This window comes from Coregonus clupeaformis, chromosome 11, assembly GCF_020615455.1.
Source record: "Coregonus clupeaformis isolate EN_2021a chromosome 11, ASM2061545v1, whole genome shotgun sequence".
Classification (NCBI taxonomy): domain Eukaryota; kingdom Metazoa; phylum Chordata; class Actinopteri; order Salmoniformes; family Salmonidae; genus Coregonus; species Coregonus clupeaformis.
The window spans coordinates 7,146,016-7,172,397 of NC_059202.1; the positions used below are offsets into that span (position 1 = coordinate 7,146,016).

Below are 26,382 nucleotides of genomic sequence, written 5' to 3' on the forward strand. Positions count from 1 at the left end.
AAGAATCTCACATCATTCCAATAAAACATTAATTGCATTTTGGAAATATTCAATGTGGAGAAAATAATCGCACAATATTTTAGTATATTCTGATCCTGCCGGTACTCATTTTGAGCGCTCTATAGGCTTTTCACAGAATTTTCCTTTGAAAATGCACATCGGTTTACAGTAAACCCACTATGTTGGATAAATTGGAACGGGTCTATGGTCAGTACACGCTGCTTCCTACAGTTGGGCGGGTGTGACTCGACTCAACCCGGAACTTTAAATGATCAATTACTTTTTGAAATTCTGTAAGAAATTTCTCCGCCTAGGGGAGCCTTCTCCAAGATTGTTCATATTCAAAATAGAATTATCTCGGATTATTGTCGTCCTTTCTAGGGAGAGATTGCAAATGCTTCCATTTCCGAACTCGGGGCTTTCGCGAGGACACTGACTTCTCTTTTCAAAAAGGTAGGAAGACAAATAAATGTGCAACTCAAATAGAGAGATTTTCTTTTGATTGTTCGCTAAACTTTGTTGAACGAGAAGGAACAAATCTGTTTCGTAAACCTGGTACGAATGGCTCCGGGGCCCCAGTACAGCATTACCCGTGTCTACAGCGAGCTAGAGTAAACGGGTTGAAAAGGGTTGACTAATCAGTATAGAGTGTCACCCTAACTTTTATGAGTGATCCTAGGAAATCGATTAATCTAAATTATGAATAGTTTAATTCATTGGTGGGTGTTTTGAAATAATGTTCAGTGTATGCCAGCATCAGCTGTGAAATAGTTACTGCAGAGAAAGGAGTTAACGTTCCATCTTTGTAAAGTGTCGGGTAACAAGTAACACTCAATGATTCAACATACATATTTTAAACGAGTCACGCCAGGAAAGGACTGGCTCTTGAGCCATGGATCAATGTTCACTAGTGTGTCGACAACTGCCATTTGCCCAGCACCCAGAATGTGAAATCTCAGGCACTAATAGCCCTTCTCAACTGGTGGTGCAGATGACAACAGACTTCAAAGTGTGTGTGTGGTGGCAGTTGTAGGTGGAGGTCTGTCAGGGTTGGAATTCCAAGCAGCTAAAGGCCCGCTCCTCCCCACCCCTAATGGGACAGGCAGAGGGTCAAGGGGCATGACACACATTCGAGTTAGTTCTGCAGGCTAACAGAAGGGATACACGAAGGTACACATTCATGCATAGTCCTATATGGTCATGGGCGCTATTATAATGTGGATCAATATAATAATCACTAACACTGTTACAGTGAACAGCAGTAATACACGACATGGCCAAAACTATATGCTCGTCGAACATCACCTTCCTAAATCATGGGCATTAATATGGAGTTGGTTCCCCCCTTTGCTGCTACAACAGCCTCCACTCTTCTGGGAAGGCTTTCCACTAGATGTTGGAATATTGCTGCGGGGACTTGCTTCCATTCAGCCACAAGAGCATTAGTGAGGTTGGGCACTGATGTTGGGTGATTAGGCCTGGCTCGCAGTCTGCGTTCTAATTCATCCCAAAGGTGTTCGATGGGGTTGAGGTCAGGGCTCTGTGCAGATATGTCAAGTTCTTCCACACCAATCTTGACAAACCATTTCTGTGTGGACCTCGCTTTGTGCACGGGGGCATTGTCATGCTGAAACAGGAAAGGGCCTTCCCCAAACTGTTGCTGCAAAGTTGGAAGCACAGATCGTCTAGAATGTCATTGTATGCTCTAGCATTAAGATTTCCCTTCACTGGAACTATGGGGCCTAGCTCGAACCATGAAAAGCAGCCCCAGACCATTATTCCTCCGCCACCAAACTTTACAGTTGGCACTATGCATTCGGGCAGGTAGCGTTTTCCTGGCATCCGCCAAATCCAGATTCGTCTGTCGGACTGCCAGATGGTGAAGCGTGATTCATCACTCTAGAGAAAACGTTTCCACTGCTCCAGAGTCCAATGGCGGCGAGCTTTACACCATTCTAACCGACGCTTGGCATTGCGCATGGTGATCTTAGGCTTGTGTTTGGCTGCTCAGCCATGGAAACCCATTTCATGAAGCTCCCGGCGAACAGTTCTTGTGCTGACATTGCTTCCAGAGGCAGTTTGGAACTTGGTAGTGAGTGTTGCAACCGAGGACAGACAATTTTTACGTGCTTCAGCACTCGGCGGTCCCGTTCTGTGAGCTTGTGTGGCCTACCACTTCGCGGCTGAGCCGTTGTTGCTCCTAGACGTCTCCACTTCACAATAACAGCACTTACAGTTGACCGTGGCAGCTCTAGCAGGGCAGACATTTGACAAACTGACTTGTTGGGAAGGTGACATCCTATGACGGTGCTACGTTGAAAGTCACTGAGCTCTTCAGTACGGGCCATTCTACTGCCAATGTTTGTCTATGGAGATTGCATGGCTGTGTGCTCGATTTTATTAACCTGAAGGCATGTTCACATACTTTTGGCCATTTAGTGTAACATTCACGTACAGGGCTTACAAATGCAGAGACACTAACCAGGTTTCCATCCAACCTTTTTAGGTGAGTAAAGGACATGTCGGATAAAAAATGTCATGCCAGGCCTGATGGAAACAGAACATTTGTCGGTAAACTTTCCAAATGTCGACAAAACAAAATACGCTAGACAAGGTGGGATCTTTTTGTGTCTGTAAAAAAGTATTATGCGAGAAATTACGGTGGAAACACTTTTATGACAATTATTGATGTTCCCATTGTTGCAGCCTGGTCTCATAGACTAGATGTAACATAGTAAATGTAAATCCGGGACACTCAAAGGTTGCAAGTTCGAATCTCATCACCCTTTTATCTAACCCTTCCCCTAACCCTAACCTTTAATTTAACTCATAAACTTAACCCTAACCCCTAGCCTAGCCAGCTAGCTAACGTTAGCCACCTAGCTAGAATTCGTAACATATCATACATTTTGCAATTTTGTAACATATTGTGCATTTGCAAATTCGTAACATATATAAAACAAATTGTTATTCGTCACATATCATACAAAATGGGTGATGAACATCCACAAAATAATACATACCATATGTAACATATCATGCTAAAAGGAGTGTCTCAAATTTACACACAGAATAATACAACATGCTCTGAGAACAGGTTGGTCATGTAAACTAGGAATCAGGAGATTACATGTTGTGTGGTCTTCCCACTACTCGTTGGGAAAGCATGCAGTTTATTAGGCTACAAATAAAATAAGTTATGATGAACTTCACAGGGTGGTGAAAGTGCAAGATGAGCTTGATGCTCGTTTCTAATAAATATCGGGAGTCTTATTCTGGTGACATGATCATTGATGCTTGGCTTCCTTTTAACAAATCTCCATAATAATCTCATGTAGGCTATAGGCCTAACCCCACTGTATCTAGCTGTTGGCTAGACTAGAACGCACGTGCCAATGCCTGACTGGGAACGCTCTCTATATAACGCAACATTATTTTGTGAGAAAACCATCAGTAGAGTTGAAAATGAGATGGAAACCCATTCAACTTGTATTCTTTATTCGGTACATGGGAATTTTACCGCAAAGGGTATTTTTATGTGCACTACGTCATCGCGCACAGCCTTTTATCCTCAACAAGTCAATTTGATGAAAACACATCTCTTGTGGGAAAATGCAGATTTTAGAATATCCGCATGAAAATCTGTCGCCAATTGGATGGAAACCTAGCTAGTGTCAGTCAATTATCTGTGACATTGATTGTCTGCCACATCTCACACAAATCAGTGTGCACAACCTAGCTACTGACTGACTCGTTACCTCTACACTCATACAACACATTTGCTCTCTCTGTCTCTCTCTCCTCTCGCTCTTGTAGTAGCAGCAGTTTATTGGTCGCGTACACAGTTGAGCAACTTTAGCAGGCGTTATAGCGGGTGCGAAATGTTTGTTACAGCCACATAGTCTCAAACCCAATGCATGCTGGGACAGGCAGGAGAGAGAGCCTGGGAAACCCAAACACCACTCTCCCTGCCAGCCTGTCATGTAGGGTACACTACCAACACCACACCCTATCCTTGTATGGAAAGGCAACTAGGCTACTGTATAGTAATGTTTTTGGTTGGGAGAGCATTGTCTCTCACAAGGCTTCAAGAGTATTAGTATATGAAGTGAGTGAGAAAAGTTTCAGGTTAGTTTCCATTGAAGCCAAAACACGTAATTCATAATTGAGTGACTGTTAGTGACATATAACAAGGAAAACTGCTGATGCACAGACAAGTTTTGAAATTGCACCCTGGGTATGCTACTGTTCTAACTCTCAACAGTAAGTTGAGACCCAAACTAAGTTCCTACAAAAAATGCAAAATAAGTAAATAAAATAATATTTGAAAAAAATACGAAGGTCTGGACCTCGGTGCCCTTATATGTAGCTACGGTGAAGATCAGTTTGTCAGGTGAAAGAGAACGTGTCTCTGTTTTGACAGAAATGGAACTTAAACACCAGCACCATCTTTTTTTGTAGGTTATTTCTAGTGCCTGCAAATGGGAGACATACACACACAGATTTTCCTTTTCATCAAGTGAAGCATGTGCAAAATTGTTTAACAAACTTTAGTGTTTCCATATGTGCTAGAGAGAGCATGAAGAGAGCTTGACTGTCTCCTCTTCTCTGGGACTCCTCTGGATGTCTATGTGTGCCATCGGGGTTGTGTATGCATGTCTGTCTGTCTGGCCTTCAACTGTGTGTAGTCCTAAACACAGAAAGGGCCATGTTCTCTGTACAACCTGAAGAAAATATAGACATAGTACTCGTAAAAGAGGAAGATAGAAGTTCAGCGAATTCATTTAGAAAATGAAAGCTCTAATGAGTCGAGGGCAAGGCTGATCTGGTCAGGTCAGAAACACTCTAATTTACTGTGTGAATTATTTGATAGTAATATTTAATCTCAGTTGACCTTATGTCTCAGAGTCTTAGGACGACACCCATACACACACTTCAAGATGCCGCAACAGAAAGATATTGTGAAGATTGCCATCCAGATGCCAGGGGCATACCCTCAGCTCATTCAACTGGACCAGGTAAGCATTAGCACACAGGAGAGGAGCCTGAGTCAGAGAGTTTAAAAAACCTACTGAACTATCAATGCCTGAGTGGAAAGTTACAATAGGAATCAGCACTGCAGCCTGTGGGTTGTATTAGAGCTGTGGTATATGTAGCAAGACTGAGCGTACAGTGGATATAAAAAGTCTACACACGCCTGTTAAAATGCCAGGTTTTTGTGATGTAAAAGAATGAGACAAAGATAAATAATGTCAGAACTTTTTCCACCTTTAATGTGACCTATAACGTGAACAATTCAATTGAAAAACAAATCTTTGAGGGGGAAAAATAAAAAATAAAAAACTCACAATAACCTGGTTGCATAAGTGTGCACACCCTTAAACTAATACTTTGTTGAAGCACCTTTTGATTTTATTACAGCACTCAGTCTTTTTGGGTAGGAGTCTATTAGCATGGCACATCTTGACGTGGCAATATTTGCCCACTCTTCTTTGCAAAAGCGCTCCAAATCTGTCAGATTGCGAGGACATCTCCTGTGCACAACCCTCTTCAGATCACCCCAGAGATGTTCAATTGGATTCAGGTCTGGGCTCTGGCTGGGCCATTCCAAAACATTAATCTTCTTCTGGTGAAGCCATGCTTTTATGGATTTGGATGTGTGCTTTGGGTCGTTGTCGTGCTGAAAGGTGAACTTCATCTTCAGCTTTCTAACGGACGCCTGAAGGTTTTGTGCCAAAATTGCCTGGTATTTGGAACTGTTCATAATTCCCTCCACCCTGACTAAGGCCCTGGTTCCAGCTGAAGAAAAATGCTTCACTGTGGGTAAGGTGTTCTTTGAGTGATGTGCACTGTTGTTTTTGCGCCAAACATACCTTTGGGAATTATGGCCAAAAAGTTCAACCTTGGTTTCATCAGACCATAACACATTTTCCCACATGCTTTTGGGGGACTTGATGTTTGTTTTTGCAAACTTCAGCCGGGGTTGGATGTTTTTCTTTGTAAGAAAAGGCTTCTGTCTTGCCACCCTACCCCATAGCCCATTCATATGAAGAATACGGGAGATTGTTGTCACATGTAGCACACGGCCAGTACTTGCCAGAAATTCCTGCAGTTCCTTTAATGTTGCTGTAGGCCTCTTGGAAGCCTCCCTGACCAGTTTTCTTCTCGTCTTTTCATAAATGTTGGAGGGACGTCCAGTTCTTGGTAATGTCTCTGTTGTGCCATATTTTCTCCACTTGATGATGACTGTCTTCACTGTGTTCCATGATATATGTAATGCTTTGGAAATTATTTTGTACCCTTCTCCTGACTGATATCTTTCAACAATGAGATCCCTCTGATGCTTTGGAAGCTCTCTGCAGACCATGGCTTTTGCTCTGAGATGCAACTAAGAAAATGTCAGGAAAATCCTACTAGAACAGCTGAACTTTATTTTTGATTAATCAGAGTCACTTTAAATGATGGCAGGTGTGTAATTACTTCTATTTAACATGAGTTTGAATGTGATTGGTTAATTCTGAACACAGCCACATCCCCAGTTATAAGAGGGTGTGCACACTTATGCAACCAGTTTATTGAAAGGTTTTTATTTTTCATTTTTCCCTCTCAAAGATTTCAGTTTGTTTTTCAATTGAATTGTTCACATTATAGGTCACATTAACAGTGGAAAAAGTTCTGACATGATTGATCTTTGTCTCATTCTTTTACATCACAAAAACCTGGCATTTTAACAGGGGTGTGTAGACTTTTTATATCCACTGTAGATGTGCGGGCACCAGTGTGTTCAGAGGTGTGAAGCAGCTGCTGCTATAGAAAAATGCCACACTTGTCAATAGAGAAGTTATTATAGTAAAGTAGGGTGTTAATGTGCTGGGTGTTTATGATGTCAAACTGTTAATAGACCAAGGCCTTAGTTGAGTAAAAGGTGTTAGCTAGATACGGGTGCCTGTGAAGTTGATGTCATGCAGTATGTTGTCAGAGTTCTGGTAAGTTCATTACACTCTCTGTAAAGAGAAAATTGATGTTTTGGCACAAAGTATTTACGAATGTAGAATGTTAATTTGAGCCAGTTTGCTACAGCAGGAAAATAATCCTGCAGCAACAGGAAATGTTAATTATTATGTGGATAATAATTCATGTACATTTTTGTATGAGTTGATACATTTTTCGTTAGAACAAATCAAGTCTGAAATTTTAGAAGTCTTTTTAAAACTTAAAATACACTACAAGTTTGCAATTCACAGCAATAAATAGTGCTGAGCGATTAGTGCTGTTTTCGATTATTATTTTTACATTAAATGCACTATGCATTATTCGTTTTTTTTATTAGGATCCCCATTAGCTGTTGCGAAAGCAGCAGTTACTCTTGCTGAGGTCCACACAAACATGAAACATGACCATAATACAGAACATTAATAGACAAGAACAGCTCAAGGACAGAACTACATGCATTTAAAAACGGCACACATAGCCTAAATACATACACACAAAATATCTAGGTAGAATAGGGGAGCGACGTAGTGCCGTGAGGTGTTGCTTTATCTATTTTTTTAAGCCAGCTTTGCTGTTCATTTGAGCAATATGAGATGGAAGGGAGTTCCATGCAATAATGGCTCTATATAAATACTGTATGCTTTCTAGAATTTGTTCTGGATTTGGGGACTATGAAAAGACCCCTGGTGGCATGTCTGGTGGGGTAAAACGTGTATTTCTCAATATATAGACACATCCTATTGTATTTTAATAAAATCAACTATATGCACTGAGCTTGTCTGGTGCTTTAAGCGCACTGTTTAATGAAATAATTAAGACACACAAATAGCACCCATTGTCTTTCGCTCCTCCCTGCTGCAGCGACCACCACAGAGCATCAACAGTGTTTATCGTGCTGTCTGTGTTGCTGAAGTTGCAACATAATTACAGCCATTTCTGACTGAAAAGTTCTGTTACTGAAATCCCTAATTTGTTTAGGAAAAACATTCCCTATTCCCTCAACCCTTGCCTTCTTTACGTGACACATGTATGCATCGCATGCACATGACCAATCAGGCCTGACTTATAGAATATCATAATCACATCAATAAATTGGTTATAACAAACTCCGAACACCATAACACGTGACAGCAAAATGGATGCAGAGGACGTGACAAATCAACTCGAAACGGGGGAACGTTTACTGGTTGCTCAAGAGGTAAAGGGGAAGTCAGATGTGTGGAATAAATTTGACTAGTTGTGGAAAATACTGGAGATCAAGAAAAATAAGGTAAAGAGCAAATGCTGCGTGCATATTATGTGTGCAAAACAAGTGCTGTTAGATTACAAGAAAACATTTCTGACCATTTAAACAATGTAAACAACTCTAAAAACATTATAGGCATACCAGAGAGTCTGTTGTAAAGTTTTTGTTTTTTTGTAAAGCCTTTTTACAGCAAAGACTAAAAACGGTCACATTAATTCGTGATTTCCGAACGCTTTATTTATTGTTTACTCTAATTATTCAAGATTCGCTTTGTTCTTTTATTTAAAAACTAAAATGCTTGATTGCATTTCAAATCATGAATGCCCTGTATGGTGTGTGATGACATGAACGAATGAATGATTGATTGATACAGTAGCCTATATAAGTATTGAAATAGGCCTAAGTAAGTTATGGTAATAAGACTAAACAGGATGCGCTCTTAGGCCTACAGCTCGATGGTGGTTATACGAGACTGCTATACTAAGCCTACTAATGATAATAACATTACTTATTATTATAATGATGATCATCATAATAATAATAATAATAATAATAATAATAATAATAATAACGATAAGGAGATCAACAAAGGATGGTTATTATTATAAATATTATTTTTCTGACAATTTGCAACAGTGTAAACAACACTAAATCATTGTACGCTGATGATTCATGTTTTCTTTTAAATCCACAATGTGGATCCCCCCCACAGCCTCATAGAGGATCTAGATACGTTTTCTAACCTCTCTGGATTACAACCAAATTATATGATAAGTGTACTATATTACGTATTGGATCACTAAAAAATAAAACTTTTACATTACCGTGTAGTTTACCAATAAAATGGTCTGACGGTGATGTGGACATACTCGGTATACATATCCCGAAATAAAGAAATTATCTCACTACAATACATTTTAATAGAAAGTTAGCAAAAATAGATCAAATTTTGCTACCATGGAAAGGAAAATCATCCTGATTAACTCTTTAGTCATATCCCAGTTTCCTTATTTGCTTATGGCCCTGCCTACACCTAGCGACCTGTTTTTAAAATTATATGAGCAAAAAATATTCCATTTTATTTGGAACGGCAAGCCAGACAAAATTAAACGGGCCTATTTATATAATGAATATGAATTCGGAGAGCAGAAATAATTAAAGCATTAGACCGCTCACTAAAGGCGTCAGTCATACAAAAGTTATACTTAAATCCGAACTGGTTCTCTAGCAGATTAGTAAGAATGTCTCACCCCATGTTCAAGAATGGCCTTTTTCCCTTTATTCAGATTTCAACCTCTCACATTCGGTGATTTGAAAAAGAAATCATCTCCCAAATATCGCTTTTTAAAACAAGCCATAGAAAGTTAGTTGCAATTTCAGTTTAATCCACCAGAAAAGACAGAACAAATAATACAACAAATATTGTGGTTAAACTCAAATATACTAATTGATATAAAAACATTATAATCTTTGTAAATTATATCATAAATAGGACTGGTGGAGTTATGTCACACATGCAGCTAACAAAAATATATGGAAATGTCTGCTCTACCCAAAATTACAACAAATTGCAAAAATGAAAGAGGCAAGTGGAAGGGGGGAAAAGTAAGGAACTTGTCTGTCGGCCCTGCATTAAAGACCAAAATTGGTTAAAGAAAATTGTGATAAATGAAAAAGTATACGAGTTTCATTTAAGGAATGAAAAATGGACAGCTGTGCCATATAGATTGCAAAATAGTTGGGAAGAGATTTTCGATGTACCGATTCCATGGCACATGCTCTGCAGATGTTGCTGCGAAGCGACAGAATCATTTGTTTTGGTACTGTCCATATGTAGCTTGTTTTTGGTTGCAGGTCGCAGGAATTGCAACATTTACCTGGAGCTAATTTTGCAGATAGCACTACTGGGTGATTTGAAAAGTCATAGTCAATCGATCAATAATATAATAATACTTTTAGTACAAATATTTATCTTTAATTTACAAACCATAGAAACTATGAGAATAGAAAGGTTCCAAACATTTGTGAAACATCACAGCACAGAAATCCAATATGGATGGGAGGGTTGAGTGGACCTGAAGGGTGGGACTAATAACAACATGATAACTAATGTAAAATATGCTGTGTCTGTAAAATGTATATAGGTTCAGAACTTTTGTGAAACAGCACAGTTAAAAATATATGGCAAATAAAAATCTAACTAGATGGTCTTCAGAAATACAGTGGGGAAAATAGTATTTAGTCAGCCACCAATTGTGCAAGTTCTCCCACTTAAAAAGATGAGAGAGGCCTGTAATTTTCATCATAGGTACACGTCAACTATGACAGACAAATTGAGGAAAAAAAATCCAGAAAATCACATTGTAGGATTTTTAATGAATTTATTTGCAAATTATGGTGGAAAATAAGTATTTGGTCACCTACAAACAAGCAAGATTTCTGGCTCTCACAGACCTGTAACTTCTTCTTTAAGAGGCTCCTCTGTCCTCCACTCGTTACCTGTATTAATGGCACCTGTTTGAACTTGTTATCAGTATAAAAGACACCTGTCCACAACCTCAAACAGTCACACTCCAAACTCCACTATGGCCAAGACCAAAGAGCTGTCAAAGGACACCAGAAACAAAATTGTAGACCTGCACCAGGCTGGGAAGACTGAATCTGCAATAGGTAAGCAGCTTGGTTTGAAGAAATCAACTGTGGGAGCAGTTATTAGGAAATGGAAGACATACAAGACCACTGATAATCTCCCTCGATCTGGGGCTCCACGCAAGATCTCACCCCGTGGGGTCAAAATGATCACAAGAACGGTGAGCAAAAATCCCAGAACCACACGGGGGGACCTAGTGAATGACCTGCAGAGAGCTGGGACCAAAGTAACAAAGCCTACCATCAGTAACACACTACGCCGCCAGGGACTCAAATCCTGCAGTGCCAGACGTGTCCCCCTGCTTAAGCCAGTACATGTCCAGGCCCGTCTGAAGTTTGCTAGAGTGCATTTGGATGATCCAGAAGAGGATTGGGAGAATGTCATCTGGTCAGATGAAACTAAAATAGAACTTTTTGATAAAAACTCAACTCGTCGTGTTTGGAGGACAAAGAATGCTGAGTTGCATCCAAAGAACACCATACCTACTGTGAAGCATGGGGGTGGAAACATCATGCTTTGGGGCTGTTTTTCTGCAAAGGGACCAGGACGACTGATCCGTGTAAAGGAAAGAATGAATGGGGCCATGTATCGTGAGATTTTGAGTGAAAACCTCCTTCCATCAGCAAGGGCATTGAAGATGAAACGTGGCTGGGTCTTTCAGCATGACAATGATCCCAAACACACCGCCCGGGCAACGAAGGAGTGGCTTCGTAAGAAGCATTTCAAGGTCCTGGAGTGGCCTAGCCAGTCTCCAGATCTCAACCCCATAGAAAATCTTTGGAGGGAGTTGAAAGTCCGTGTTGCCCAGCGACAGCCCCAAAACATCACTGCTCTAGAGGAGATCTGCATGGAGGAATGGGCCAAAATACCAGCAACAGTGTGTGAAAACCTTGTGAAGACTTACAGAAAACGTTTGACCTGTGTCATTGCCAACAAAGGGTATATAACAAAGTATTGAGAAACTTTTGTTATTGACCAAATACTTATTTTCCACCATAATTTGCAAATAAATTCATTAAAAATCCTACAATGTGATTTTCTGGATTACGTTTCTCATTTTGTCTGTCATAGTTGACGTGTACCTATGATGAAAATTACAGGCCTCTCTCAACTTTTTAAGTGGGAGAACTTGCACAATTGGTGGCTGACTAAATACTTTTTTCCCCCACTGTAGATGGGAGGGGTTGAGGGTAGCGGAAGGACAGGAGTAAAAAGAAACAAAAGATAACTATTGTAAAATAGATTGTGTCTGTAAAATGTATATAAACTCAGCAAAAAAAGAAATGTCCTCTCATTGTCAACTGCATTTATTTTCAGCAAACTTAATGTGTAAATATTTGTATGAACATAACAAGACTCAACAACTGAGACATAAACTGAACAAGTTCCACAGACATGTGACTAATGTAAATTGAATAATGTGTCCCTGAACAAAGGGGGGATCAAAATCAAAAGTAACAGTCAGTATCTGGTGTGGCCACCAGCTGCATTAAGTACTGCAGCGCATCTCCTACTCATGGACTGCACCAGATTTGCCAGTTCTTGCTGTGAGATGTTACCCCACTCTTCCACCAAGACACCTGCAAGTTCCCGGACATTTCTGGGGGGATTGGCCCTAGCCCTCACCCTCCGATCCAACAGGTCCCAGACGTGCTCAATGGGATTGAGATCCGGGCTCTTCGCTGGCCATGGCAGAACACTGACATTCCTGTCTTGCAGGAAATCACGCACAGAACGAGCAGTATGGCTGGTGGCATTGGCATGCTGGAGGATCATGTCAGGATGAGCCTGCAGGAAGGGTGCTGATGTGGAAAATTATCACTATACTTATTAAAAATCAAAGTTCTTCCAGAGTTTTTGTAGAATCAAGATAGACTTTATTACACAGAGTAACGGAAGCCGAGATGGTCTGCAGAGCACCTCCTCTCTACCTCTCAGCTCTCCGTTTATATAGTCATATTCACATACATCTTAGCTTAAAGCACCTCCCTCTTAGGTTCCCCCACCATTATCTTCAGTTTCCCTCTCTCTACCGCTCTTCCCACTTCCTTAGTCTATGATAGCTGCTAAATTGGACTTTTAGTAGTACAATCAATCCAGCCCTTATCATGCAAAAACACTCATGTTCAGTTTAAACTCTGTTCAACACCTGCTCTCCCTGGCTTGACCTGAAGATTGATTGTTGGACATGACAGGTCCACACTTAATCTTTCAAACATACCCAAACCCACTCCTCTCTTCCCTCCCATCATGCTGTAATTACTCATGATTAATCTAGACTCTGTTCAATTCTGACGCCGCTCTCTCTCTACTTTGTTTGAGGAGAGATGCATTAGGCAACAGTCTGGTTTCAGTCTCTGACAAGGTAGGACAGCCATGGATTAGGTAAGAGCGAGCAATTCGACCCTAGGTCAGATCCCCACTTCACACACACGCCCAAGCCCAGTGAAAGGAACCATTCAAGTTCTTGCCTAGCAACAGAGAATCCTGACTATATGTTCGTAACGTCTGTGATTTAGCTTTGTTTATCCAATAGTATCTAAAAAATCATCATCAGTACCACATGAGGGAGGAGGATGTCTTCCCTGTAACGCACAGCGTTGAGATTGCCTGCAATGACAAGAAGCTCAGTCCAATGATGCTGTGACACACCGCCCCAGACCATGACGGACCCTCCACCTCCAAATCGATCCCGCTCCAGAGTATAGGCCTCGATGTAACGCTCATTCCTTTGACGATAAACACGAATCCGACCATCACCCCTGGTGAGACAAAACCGCGACTCGTAAGTGAAAAGCACCTTTTGCCAGTCCTGTCTGGTCCAGCGACTGTGGGTTTGTGCCCATAGGCGACATTGTTGCCGGTGATGTCTGGTGAGGACCTGCCTTACAACAGGCTTACAAGCCCTCAGTCCAGCCTCTCTCAGCCTATTGTGGACAGTCAGAGCACTGATGGAGGGATTGTGCGTTCCTGGTGTAACTCGGGCAGTTGTTGTTGTCATCCTGTACCTGTCCCGCAGGTGTGATGTTCGGATATACCGATCCAGTGCAGGTGTTGTTACACATGGTCTGCCACTGCGAGGACGATCAGCTGTCCGTACTGTCTCCCTGTAGCGCTGTCTTAGGCATCTCACAGTACGGACATTGCAATTTATTGCCCTGGCCACATCTGCAGTCCTCATGCCTCCTTGCAGCATGCCTAAGGCACGTTCATGCAGATGAGCAGGGACCCTGGGCATCTTTCTTTTGGTGTTTTTCAGAGTAAGTAGAAAGGCCTCTTTACTGTCCTAAGTTTTCATAACTGTGACCTTAATTGCCTACCGTCTGTAAGCTGTTAGTGTCTTAACAACCGTTCCACAGGTGCATGTTAATTAATTATGGTTCATTGAACAAGCATGCGAAACAGTGTTTAGACCCTTTACAATGAAGATCTGTGAAGTTATTTGGATTATTACGAATTATCTTTGAAAGACAGGGTCCTAAAAAAGGGACATTTCTTTTTTTACTGAGTTTAGTATGTATAAGCTAGAAGTAGAAGCCTAAGTGTTGTTGTTTATTAGTTTACTCCAATTAGCGTTGTTATGAGACTCGAAATTGTGGTCAGGTGCATCCTTTTTCCACTTGATCATCCTTGAGATATTTCTACAACTTGATTGGAGTCCACCTGTGGTACATTAAATTGATTGGACATGATTTGGAAAGGCACACACCTGTCTATATAAGGTCCCACAGTTGACAGTGCATGTCAGAGCAAAAACCAAGCCATTAAGGGTTGAAGGAATTGTCCGTAGAGCTCCGAGACAGGATTGTGTTGAGGCACAGATCTGGGAAATGGTACCAAAAAATGTCTGCAGCATTGAAGATTCCCAAGAACACAGTGGCCTCCATCATTCTTAAATGGAAGAAGTTTGGAACCACCAAGACTCTTCCTAGATCTGGCCGCCCGGCCAAACTGAGCAATCGGGGAAGAAGGGCCTTAGTCAGGGAGGTGACCAAGAACCCGATGGTAAGTCTGACAGAGCTCCAGAGTTCCTCTGTGGAGATGGGAAAACCTTCCAGAAGGACAACCGTCTGCAGGCCTTTATGGTAGTGGCCGGACAGAAGCCACTCCTCAGTAAAAGGCACATGACAGCCCACTTGGAGTTTGCCAAAAGGCACTTAAAGGACTCTCAGACCATGAGAAACAAGATTATCTGGTCTGATGAACCCAAGATGGAACTCTTTGGCCTGAATGCCAAGCGTCACGTCTGGAGAAAACCTGGCACCATCCCTACGGTGAAGCATGGTGGTGGCAGCATCATGCTGTGGGGATGTTTTTCAGCTGCAGTGACTGAGAGACTAGTCAGGATCGAGGGAAAGACAAACGGAGCAAAGTACAGAGAGATCCTTGATCCAGAGGGCTCAGGACGTCAGAGTGGGGCGAAGGTTCACCTTCCAACAGGACAACGACCTTAAGCACACAGCCAAGACAACGCAGGAGTGGCTTCGGGACAAGTCTCTGAATGTCCTTGAGAGGCCCAGCCAGAGCCCGGACTAGAACCCTTTCGAACACCTCTGGAGAGACCTGAAAATAGCTGTGCAGTGACACTCCCCTCCAACCTGACCGAGCTTGAGAGGATCTGCAGAGAAGAATGGGAGAAACTCCCCAAATACAAGTGTGCCAAGCTTGTAGCGTCATACCCAAGAGGACTCAAGGCTGTAATCGTTGCCAAAGGTGCTTCAACAAAGTACTGAGTAAAGGGTCTGAATACTTGTATAGATATGATATTCCAGTTGTTTATATTTAATACATTTGCAAAAAAAACTGTTTTTGCTTAGTCATTATGGGCATTGATGAGGGGAAAAAAACAATTTAATCAATTTAAAATAAGGCTGTAACGTAACAATTTGTAGGAAAAGTCAAGGGTTCTGAATACTTTCCGAATGCACTGTATATACAGTGGGGAGAACAAGTATTTGATACACTGCCGATTTTGCAGGTTTTCCTACTTACAAAGCATGTAGAATTTTTTATCATAGGTACACTTCAACTGTGAGAGATGGAATCTAAAACAAAAATCCAGAAAATCACATTGTATGATTTTTAAGTAATGAATTTGCATTTTATTGCATGACATAAGTATTTGATACATCAGAAAAGCAGAACTTAATATTTGGTACAGAAACCTTTGTTTGCAATTACAGAGATCATACGTTTCCTGTAGGTCTTGACCAGGTTTGCACACACTGTAGCAGGGATTTTGGCCCACTCCTCCATACAGACCTTCTCCAGATCCTTCAGGTTTCGGGGCTGTCGCTGGGCAATACGGACTTTCAGCTCCCTCCAAAGATTTTCTATTGGGTTCAGGTCTGGAGACTAGCTAGGCCACTCCAGGACCTTGAGATGCTTCTTACGGAGCCACTCCTTAGTTGCCCTGGCTGTGTGTTTCGGGTCATTGTCATGCTGGAAGACCCAGCCACGACCCATCTTCAATGCTCTTACTGAGGGAAGGAGGTTCTTGGCCAAGATCTCGCGATACATGGCCCCATCCATCCTCCCCTCAATACGGTGCAGTCGTCCTGTCCCCTTTGCAGAAAAGCATCCCCAAAGAATGATGTTTCCACCTCCATGCTTCACAGTTGGGATGGTGTTCTTGGGGTTGTACTCATCCTTCTTCTTCCTCCAAACATGGCGAGTGGAGTTTAGACCAAAAAGCTCTATTTTTGTCTCATCAGACCACATTACCTTCTCCCATTCCTCCTCTGGATCATTCAGATGATCATTGGCAAACTTCAGACGGGCCTGGACATGTGCTGGCTTGAGCAGGGGGACCTTGCGTGTGCTGCAGGATTTTAATCCATGACGGCATAGTGTGTTACTAAATCAAATCAAATCAAATCAAATCAAATTTTATTGGTCACATGCGCCGAATACAACAAGTGCAGACATTACAGTGAAATGCTTACTTACAGCCCTTAACCAACAGTGCGTTTATTTTAAACAAAAAAGTAAGAATAAAACAACAACAAAAAAAAAAAAAAGTGTTGAGAAAAAACAAAGAGCAGAAGTAAAATAAAGTGACAGTAGGGAGGCTATATATACAGGGGGTAACGGTGCAGAATCAATGTGCGGGGGCACCGGCTAGTTGAGGTAGTTGAGGTAATATGTACATGTGGGTAGAGTTAAAGTGACTATGCATAAATACTTAACAGAGTAGCAGCAGCGTAAAAAGGATGGGGTGGGGGGCAGTGCAAATAGTCCGGGTAGCCATGATTAGCTGTTCAGGAGTCTTATGGCTTGTGGGTAGAAGCTGTTGAGAAGTCTTTTGGACCTAGACTTGGCACTCCGGTACCGCTTGCCGTGCGGTAGCAGAGAGAACAGTCTATGACTAGGGTGGCTGGAGTCTTTGACAATTTTGAGGGCCTTCCTCTGACACCGCCTGGTATAGAGGTCTTGGATGGCAGGGAGCTTTGCCCCAGTGATGTACTGGGCCGTACGCACTACCCTCTGTAGTGCCTTGCGGTCAGAGGCCAAGCAGTTGCCATACCAGGCGGTGATGCAACCAGTCAGGATGCTCTCGATGGTGCAGCTGTAGAATTTTTTGAGGATCTGAGGACCCATGCCAAATCTTTTTAGTCTCCTGAGGGGGAATAGGCTTTGTCGTGCCCTCTTCACGACTGTCTTGGTGTGCTTGGACCATGATAGTTCGTTGGTGATGTGGACACCAAGGAACTTGAAGCTCTCAACCTGTTCCACTACAGCCCCGTCGATGAGAATGGGGGCGTGCTCAGTCCTCTTTTTTTTCCTGTAGTCCACAATCATCTCCTTTGTCTTGGTCACGTTGAGGGAGAGGTTGTTGTCCTGGCACCACACGGCCAGATCTCTGACCTCCTCCCTATAGGCTGTCTCATCGTTGTCGGTGATCAGGCCTACCACTGTTGTGTCGTCGGCAAACTTAATGATGGTGTTGGAGTCGTGCCTGGCCATGCAGTCATGGTTTGACTAATGGTTTTCTTTGAGACTGTGGTCCCAGCTCTTTTCAGGTGATTGACCAGGTCCTGCCATGTAGTTCTGGGCTGATCCCTCACCTTCCTCATGATCATTGATGCCCCACCAGGTGAGATCTTGCATGGAGCCCCAGACCGAGGGTGATTGACCGTCATCTTGACCTTCTTCCATTTTCTAATAATTGCGCCAACAGTTGTTACCTTCTCACCAAGCTGCTTGCCTATTGTCCTGTAGCCCATCCCAGCCTTGTGCAGGTCTACAATTGTATCCCTGATGTCCTTACACAGCTCTCTGGTCTTGGTCATTGTGGAGAGGTTGGAGTCTGTTTGATTGAGTGTGTGGACAGGTGTCTTTTTATACAGGTAACGAGTTCAAACAGGTGCAGTTAATACAGGTAATGAGTGGAGAACAGGAGGGCTTCTTAAAGAAAAACGAACAGGTCTGTGAGAGCCGGAATTCTTACTGGTTGGTAGGTGATCAAATATTTATGTCATGCAATAAAATGCAAATTAATTACTTAAAAATCATACAATGTGATTTTCTGGATTTTTATTTAAGATTCCGTCTCTCACAGTTGAAGTGTACCTATGATACAAATTACAGACCTCTACATGCTTTGTAAGTAGGAAAACCTGCAAAATCGGCAGTGTATCAAATACTTGTTCTCCCCACTGTATATAAACACCTACCCCATATGCATTGCTGTGTCTTCTATCGATGTTAACCCTTGTATTGCTACTGCTGTATCATCAAAGGAATGATCTAAGTGAGTCTCAGAAATGGCTAATATATTAATGTTATCTGATGTTAGCAAGTTATTGATTTCATTAACCTTATTTATAAGGCTACATATATTAATATTGGCTATTTTCAGTCCTTTCCTGGGTAGCTTCTCAGAGATAGACAGACATAATATGTAAAAGAACAAAGAAAGGAAGAGAAAAAAAACTAAAACATTCAGCAGTCCATTAATCAGTTGATGTGTGTAAGTGTGTGTGTTTGCTGTTGGGTTGAAACTATGAACCCATAGGTTTGGGTCTCTCATCCCTTCCAGGCTTTTGGTAGGGATTGTGGACAATGTGCCTGTCATAGCGGATGTAAGCAATGTCCCCACGCGCTCTGGTAGCTTTCATGGCCGGGAAAAGTTATTTTCTCTTCTGGCGCACAGCTTCAGGATAGTCCTCGTTGAGGAAGCTGTACATTCCTCTCAAGTTCTTGGCTTTTTCCAGAACAGCTACCTTGTCCTTGAACCTCAGGAACTTGACCACTATCGGCTTGGGCCTGTCACCTGGGCCGGTGGAGGATTTTCCAATCCTGTGGGCGCACGCCACCTCAATCTTCCTGTGGTCCATCTTAAATTTCTTAGAGATCATTTCCTTCACTTTATCCTCAGACTCCGTCCAGGTCTCATGTGGAGATTTTACAATTCTGTCCACAATAATGTAGTTCCGCCTTGATTTTCCCTCGAGATAATCAGATTTCTCCGTCATTGTTATCATGGATTGAATGGTGTAACAACACTGAATAAAACAATTTAATAAAAGTCCCATGATGGTAGTGACTGCCCATTACTGCTTATCACTTATTAACCATAATTTATTTACAATTCACATTGCTTTACTTTAATAAATATTTGTTTTATTTGATGACTTTATTTAATTCCAAGTCATCATCTTATCTCTATAGAGCTGCTGCCTATGCTGTCTGACAAAATCACTATTTTATTAGTTCTTCAAATTAAATAAGGCATACTTTTATGACTGCTTAGAGCGTGTATTTTCAGGCTCATGAAGCAACTGCTTTCTATCCCTCTGTCTCCGTGTCTTGTTCCGCACAGACAGGACAAGTTTAAGCGGGCACACAATGGATTATGGTCATTGTAGTTAATTACCACGTCTGCACTAAACTATGTAAAATATTGGCCTGTTGGAAACTACAACTCCCTACTACATCTCACATTTCAGGGTTGATCTGATTTATCTCTACAGAAACTGCACATCGAGTTCACAGAATATATATATTTTTTTCTTTATGGAATTCAACTAATTGAACCAACGTCGGTCAATTAGATGTTTTAAAACAGAAAAATAACCGAAATTTCAGTTAATCAGCACTAGCAATAAAATATTTATCAAATTAAGATCGGCCTTTAGCTGCACGGTGAGCACCTTGGCGATGCAGACCAGGAACATATCCAGGATGCTTCTCGTCGAGTGGATCTGTAAGTGTCCCTCTACTGCCTCATTGATGTTAAAAACGTATCCATTTATCGTATCCATTCAAAACCTCCATTTAGCGTTCAAACATTGAGTTGTTTATGCGATCACTTACAGTATGTTTTATCCATTCAAATATATACTTAACACTTGATATTAAGATGTTTAGTACTTCAATAGTACCACAGAATGTTCTTGGAGTTAGAGTGATCCTTAAAACTTTGAGAGACGATGTAATGTCCAGGAGATTTGTGAACAGGCTGGTTCTGTACACATTTCATGGGAGAAAATCACTTACCGCAAGCCCCTCAAAATCCTATTGGACTACCCCTTACAGATCACAAATTACAGGGCAGCGATAGGTCTACCACAGTACACCAAAACGTTTGATTGGTTGACCACCATGTATACCACAAATTACAGGGCAATTGAAGTGTAGACATTGGAGTAGTTTGTCTCTTATTTATTCAATGCACTGAATTTCCATACTGCCTCAAATACATTAGTCAACAGCATAGAGGAAGTAAAAGCTTTGAGTTTATATAGGATCAACAGGCTTGGGTCATGGGACTGGTGTACTATAGTTCCACCATGGTTTACAAATGAAAGCATGATATCTAAATCAGTTCCTACCTTCTGCTGCTCATTGACCACATCTATGCTTATCTCCTGACAGAAAAAGCCCCTTTCTGCCGTAATAAAGGAGGTTTGTGATGGGTAAGTGTGGGTGTGTTCATGTTATGTGAATGTTCATGTTTAAAAAGCGCTTTCTTTTTGGTCACAAGCTGCCCTTGTGGAGTTTAAGCAACTACTTTGTCCTCTTGCAGTAGTTACAGTGGCTATGATGACTGTGTTTAAGGTGGAATCTTCCAGGCCCTGATAACTACGCCCTCCAGTATGCTGACGGTGTTCAGACCTACATCACTGAATCTGTGAGTTGATTCTCTTTCTTTTCTGTGAGCATGGAAGCTGTGTGTGAACAAACAGCTCTCTGGCTGTCCAGTGTGTAGCTTCTATACTGTAACTTGATGGGAGAGGATGTCACTGTCATGCCAGTGATGTCTGAAATGTCACCAACGCCAGTGCCCTGGGTGGGGGTAGATGTTGGAGCTAAACTAAGCTGGTGACCTTTGGAGAGGTCAAACACACACCTCGACCAGGGGGCATGCTGTGGCTGTGTTCATTGTTATTTCACTGGGTGTGTGATAAGCATGGGTAATAGGAGCTGGATGCTGGTTGGCACTATTAGGGGTATGAGTGTGTTTGTGTGTGTGTGTGTGTTTAGCCTGAAGACCAAAGCCCAATTCAAACGGAAAGCGTTTTTTACGCACGTGAACGAGCATGTACAGGTTGGAATTAGAACGTACAGGAGTGAATGAGAGAGAACTGATGTGCTGCGAGCGTCAACAGCGTCATAGCGTGTCAAATTAGAAAGCAAGTCTATTTTTGGGTGTATTTCCTGGGCTACTCATTTGAAACTAAACCAACTCCTCTCTCTTTCTTTCTCTCTCTTTCTCTCTCTCTCTCTCGTTCTTTCTCTCTCGCTCTCTCTCTTTCTCTCTCACATTCTCTCTCACTTCATAATTATGTCCCTTAGTACAGTTTGAAAACAGTAATCAGTCTAAGCCGTTTCTAAGTCGGTCTTTATTGCCTGAATGACTGTTGTCATTGTGTCTTCTCTGTGGCCTTTGTGTTCTAGAACCGTCTGGACATAAAGAATGGCTGCATTCTCCGTCTGACCAAGGCACCGGTGAGTCTGCAAACAAGAGCCTAACAAACCAACCATGCTCTGTTCCATACATAATCCCCTGTGTGTGTGTGTGTCTGCATGCTATGTAGGCCTATTACAATTGTATTACATTATTGGTATATCTACTTAATCTATCCTTTGTCTGGGTTTTTATGTTTTGTGTGTTGTAGGGCTGTTGTGCCGAGGACCTCTACAAGGGCATCCAGAGCTCAGACTCAGACATGCGCTGTGATTCGCTGAAACAGCTGGCCTGCGTGTCTACTGATGTAACGTTTGCTCAGGAGTTTATCAGCCGTGATGGCCACTCTCTGCTGGTGAAGATCGTAGAGGAGGCTCAAGAGTCAGTTCCCTTCTCTGTGTGTCTGTCTGTCTCTCTCCTATATGTCAATGAGTCTTTGTCTCAGTTTGTCTTATTTTCCCAATAACATATTTTCGTGCATATTTTTCCTTCACTCTCTCAACAACTAACCTTATATAGTAGTGGGGGGGGTGTGGGAAGTGCAGTGCATATATTTGCACTGGCTGCAGTGGAATGCTGTGCTTTGATAGATGCTGGTACAGAGATGAGGTGATTACATCACATGTGGGAACACATTCCTAGGTGAAGTATGGGCTGAGTCTGGCCTTTTCCTCACACTGTTAGCATAGTTACTATGGAGGAATTCAAGGAAGCTGTAGTTGGGTTCTTTAGTTGCATTATATGAGTCATAAAAGGACATCGAGTTGGTATGGAGAATTGGCTGTGAAGAATTTGCAGCTTTGTGTTGCATAGCTAGTGATGGGGTTAAGATTTTTATCAAAGTCCTCATGGGATGGGGTGATCCAAGTATATGAGCCTGATGTCATGCTTTTGAAGATGTACTGTCATGCCTTGTTTAGAAAACACATATTTCCATGAATCAATTATACCACTTGAATCCCAGTGGAGGCATGAAACACATTCATACCAAACATGGGAAAAGGTTTCAGCCTGGGATGCTTTAGTCTGGTTTAGTCTTCTACTTGGCACCTAGAACCCAATCAGCGTAAATGCTCAGTGGTGTCTGGTTTTCTATGTCAAGATTGTATTCGCTGATGTTATAATATTCTGTTCTGATATCAGAGTTGTGTGTGTTCTGTGTTTGTTTATAAGGGCCCCTCTGATCATGACCTACACACTGACAGGCTTCATGGAGCTGATGGATCATGGGATTGTATCATGGGAGAACCTCTCTGCTGTCTTCATCAAGAAGGTAGGTTCCTCAACTATTGGCTCCTATAGACTAAGTGGAGGACGATATATAAAGAAATGTCAGGAGTAAGGAATTAAACAATACATTTAGGGTCGGTTTCCAGGACATAGATTAAGCCTAGTCCTGGACTAAAAGGGGCTTTCAATTAAGATAATCTTCTGAGAGTGATTTTAAAGCCAGGACTAGGCTTAATTTGTGTCTGGAAACCGGACCCATAATGTTCATGGGTGTAATCTTCGACCTTGAAGAAATGTCTGTAGGAGCTCTGGTGACCACTAGTCATGCATAGTTTCAACCTATTATATTCCCATTTTATCCCACTTCATTCCCGCGCTACTCCTCCCTGTATCTACAGTTGAAGTCGGAAGTTTACATACACCTTAGCCAAATACATTTAAACTCAGTTTTTCACAATTCCTGACATTTAATCCTAGTAAAAATGCCCTGTCTTAGGTCAGTTAGGATCACCACTTTATTTTAAGAATGTGAAATGTCAGAATAATAGTAGAGAGTGATTTATTTCAGCTTTTATTTCTTTCATCACATTCCCAGTGTGTCAGAAGTTTACATACACTCAATTAGTATTTGTTAGCAATGCCTTTAAATTGTTTCGGGTAGCCTTCCACAAGCTTCCCACAATAAGTTGGGTGAATTTTGGCCCATTCCTCCTGACAGAGCTGGTGTAACTGAGTCAGGTTTGTAGGCCTCCTTGCTCGCACATGCTTTTTCAGTTCTGCCCACACATTTTCTATAGGATTGAGGTCAGGGCTTTGTGATGGCCACTCCAATACCTTGACTTTGTTGTCCTTATGCCATTTTGCCACAACTTTGGAAGTATGCTTGGGGTCATTGTCCATTTGGAAGACCCATTTGCGACCAAGCTTTAACTTCCTGAGTGATGTCTTGAGATGTTGCTTCAATATATCCACATAATTTTCCTTCCTCATGATGCCATCTATTTTGTGAAGTGCACCAGTCCCTCCTTCAGCAAAGCACCCCCACATCATGATGCTGCCACCCCCGTGCTTCACGGTTGGGATGGTGTTCTTCGGCTTGCAAGCAAGGAAGCAACCAAACAGTTCCATTTCTGTTTCATCAGACCAGAGGACATTTCTCCAAAGTACGATCTTTGTCCCCATGTGCAGTTGCAAACTGTAGTCTGGCTTTTTTATGGCGGTTTTGGAGTAGTGGCTTCTTCATTGCTGAGTGGCCTTTCAGGTTATGTCGATATAGGACTCGTTTTACTGTGGATATAGATAATGTTGTACCTGTTTCCTCCAGCATCTTCACAAGGTCCTTTGCTGTTGTTCTGGGATTGATTTGCACTTTTCACACGAAAGTACGTTCATCTCTAGGAGACAGAATGCGTCTCCTTCCTGAGCGGTATGACGGCTGCGTGGTCCCATGGTGTTTATACTTGCGTACTATTGTTTGTACAGATGGTACCTTCAGGCGTTTGGAAATTGCTCCCAAGGATGAACCAGACTTGTAGAGGTCTACAATTTCTTTTCTGAGGTCTTGGCTGATTTCTTTTGATTTTCCCATGATGTCAAGCAAAGAGGCACTGAGTTTGAAGGTAGGCCTTGAAATACATCCACAGGTACACCTCCAATTGACTCAAATGATGTCAATTAGCCTATCAGAAGCTTCTAAAGCCATGACATCATTTTCTGGAATTTTCCAAGCTGTTTAAAGGCACAGTCAACTTAGTGTATGTAAACTTCTGACCCACTGGAATTGTGATACAGTGAATTATAAGTGAAATAATCTGTCTGTAAACAATTGTTGGAAAAATTACTTGTGACATGCACAAAGTAGATGCCCTAACCGACTTGCCAAAACTTCAGTTTGTTAACAAGAAATTTGTGGAGTGGTTGAAAAACGAGTTTTAATGACTCCAACCTAAGTGTATGTAAACTTCAGACTTCAACTGTATCTCACCCTGTATCCTGTGTCTGACTCCTTGTACCTGTCAGATTGCCAGCTTCGTCAATGCCATGGTGCTGGATGTGTCTATCCAGCAGGTGTCCCTGGCCATCCTGGAGAGCATGGTGCTGAGCAGCAGCAGCCTCTTCCAGCAGGTCAAGCAGGAAGTCACTTTAGAGAGACTGCTCTCACATCTACAGGTGTAAGTGGGTAGCAGGTGGGAACAAACAACCCGCAATACCTCCAATGAATGAGCGCGCTTATACTGTACATGCTTAAAAACATAGAGACCCCATCTCTAAATACTTTTACAGTTGAATGTAGCTCTGAAAAATGCAATGTTAAGCTTGCCCAGTGTCTGACGTCTACTGTTCATCTAAAAAACACATACACATACTACTCTCTCCCATCACTCATACACCCACCCATACTCTCTTTATTCCAGGACAAACCAGCAGATTCAAACCAAAGCCATGGCCCTCCTCATGGCTCTGCTACAGACAGCTGGAGATGCAGACAGACAGGTACCAATGGGATCTCTTTCTTTCTTTCTCTCTCTCTCTTTCTTCTTTCCCTCGCCTGCCCTGGTTTCCAGAGGGAGGTGCAAGTCACTTTAATCAGTTTAACTGGCCTGAGTGAGTCTGTTCAAAACAAAAAGGTTTTGGACTGATTTATGTGACCATTATGTCACTGCCACTGGGGGCAAAGTCCTGATGTGTCCCTCCCCTGACCTGATTTGTGACCGCATAGCTTTTACTGCCTCCTTGTGGGGAAGTAGTGTCACTGCATTTCATTATTAATAAGTGATGGTACTAGTGGTAATTATCAGGTAATAACACACACTATTGCTTTTCAGGAGTTGTTTGTCTTCCTAGGGAAAAAGAATCTTCGACAGTACATCTATAAGGTAAAGCCATCTTGAATGTTCCAAGATTGAGGTACAATGATACCTGACTGTCATTGCTCCCAGTAGAATATCAAAATAGGGAAAATGCAATTGTTGTTGTAGCAGAAATTGTTTTTGTTTTTTAGTCTTCTTTCAGTCATTTTATCCATAGTAAATACTGCTCTGTCTTGAACCTGTGACCCACAGAACATCATCCATAGTTCTGCCTCCGTGGGGGATGAGATGGCCCACTACCTGTACGTCCTCCAGTCTGTCACTCTGAACCACCTGGAGCCTCGCATGAGAATGCCCCTGGACTCCTACAACCAGGTGAGTTAGATGATCCCCCTAACCACAGCAAACCACTGTCTCTTCCCACTCCAGGCGAGAGGAGCTTTGTGAGAAGTGCTGAATAAGTATCCTTGAAATCCACTTAGAGTATATACTCTTTCTCATTACCTCTTTGTCTCCATCTACTGTTATCGGTCCATCCCTC

The 26,382-nt window shown here is 42.1% G+C and overlaps 1 protein-coding gene across 1 annotated transcript in view; it reads left to right on the forward strand.

Moving 5' to 3' along the window:
- The first annotated feature begins 246 nt into the window (after positions 1–246).
- LOC121576934 (engulfment and cell motility protein 3) overlaps positions 247–26,382 on the forward strand; it is a 38,042-nt gene continuing 11,906 nt past the window's right edge. The window contains exons 1-11 of the mRNA XM_041890539.1: positions 247–453; positions 4,907–5,018; positions 20,769–20,809; positions 20,952–21,024; positions 21,792–21,842; positions 22,013–22,182; positions 22,975–23,074; positions 25,051–25,202; positions 25,446–25,524; positions 25,857–25,907; positions 26,094–26,216. Coding sequence (XP_041746473.1) covers positions 4,941–5,018; positions 20,769–20,809; positions 20,952–21,024; positions 21,792–21,842; positions 22,013–22,182; positions 22,975–23,074; positions 25,051–25,202; positions 25,446–25,524; positions 25,857–25,907; positions 26,094–26,216 — 918 coding nt within the window. The 5' untranslated portion in view covers positions 247–453; positions 4,907–4,940. The remainder of the gene's footprint in view (positions 454–4,906; positions 5,019–20,768; positions 20,810–20,951; positions 21,025–21,791; positions 21,843–22,012; positions 22,183–22,974; positions 23,075–25,050; positions 25,203–25,445; positions 25,525–25,856; positions 25,908–26,093; positions 26,217–26,382) is intronic.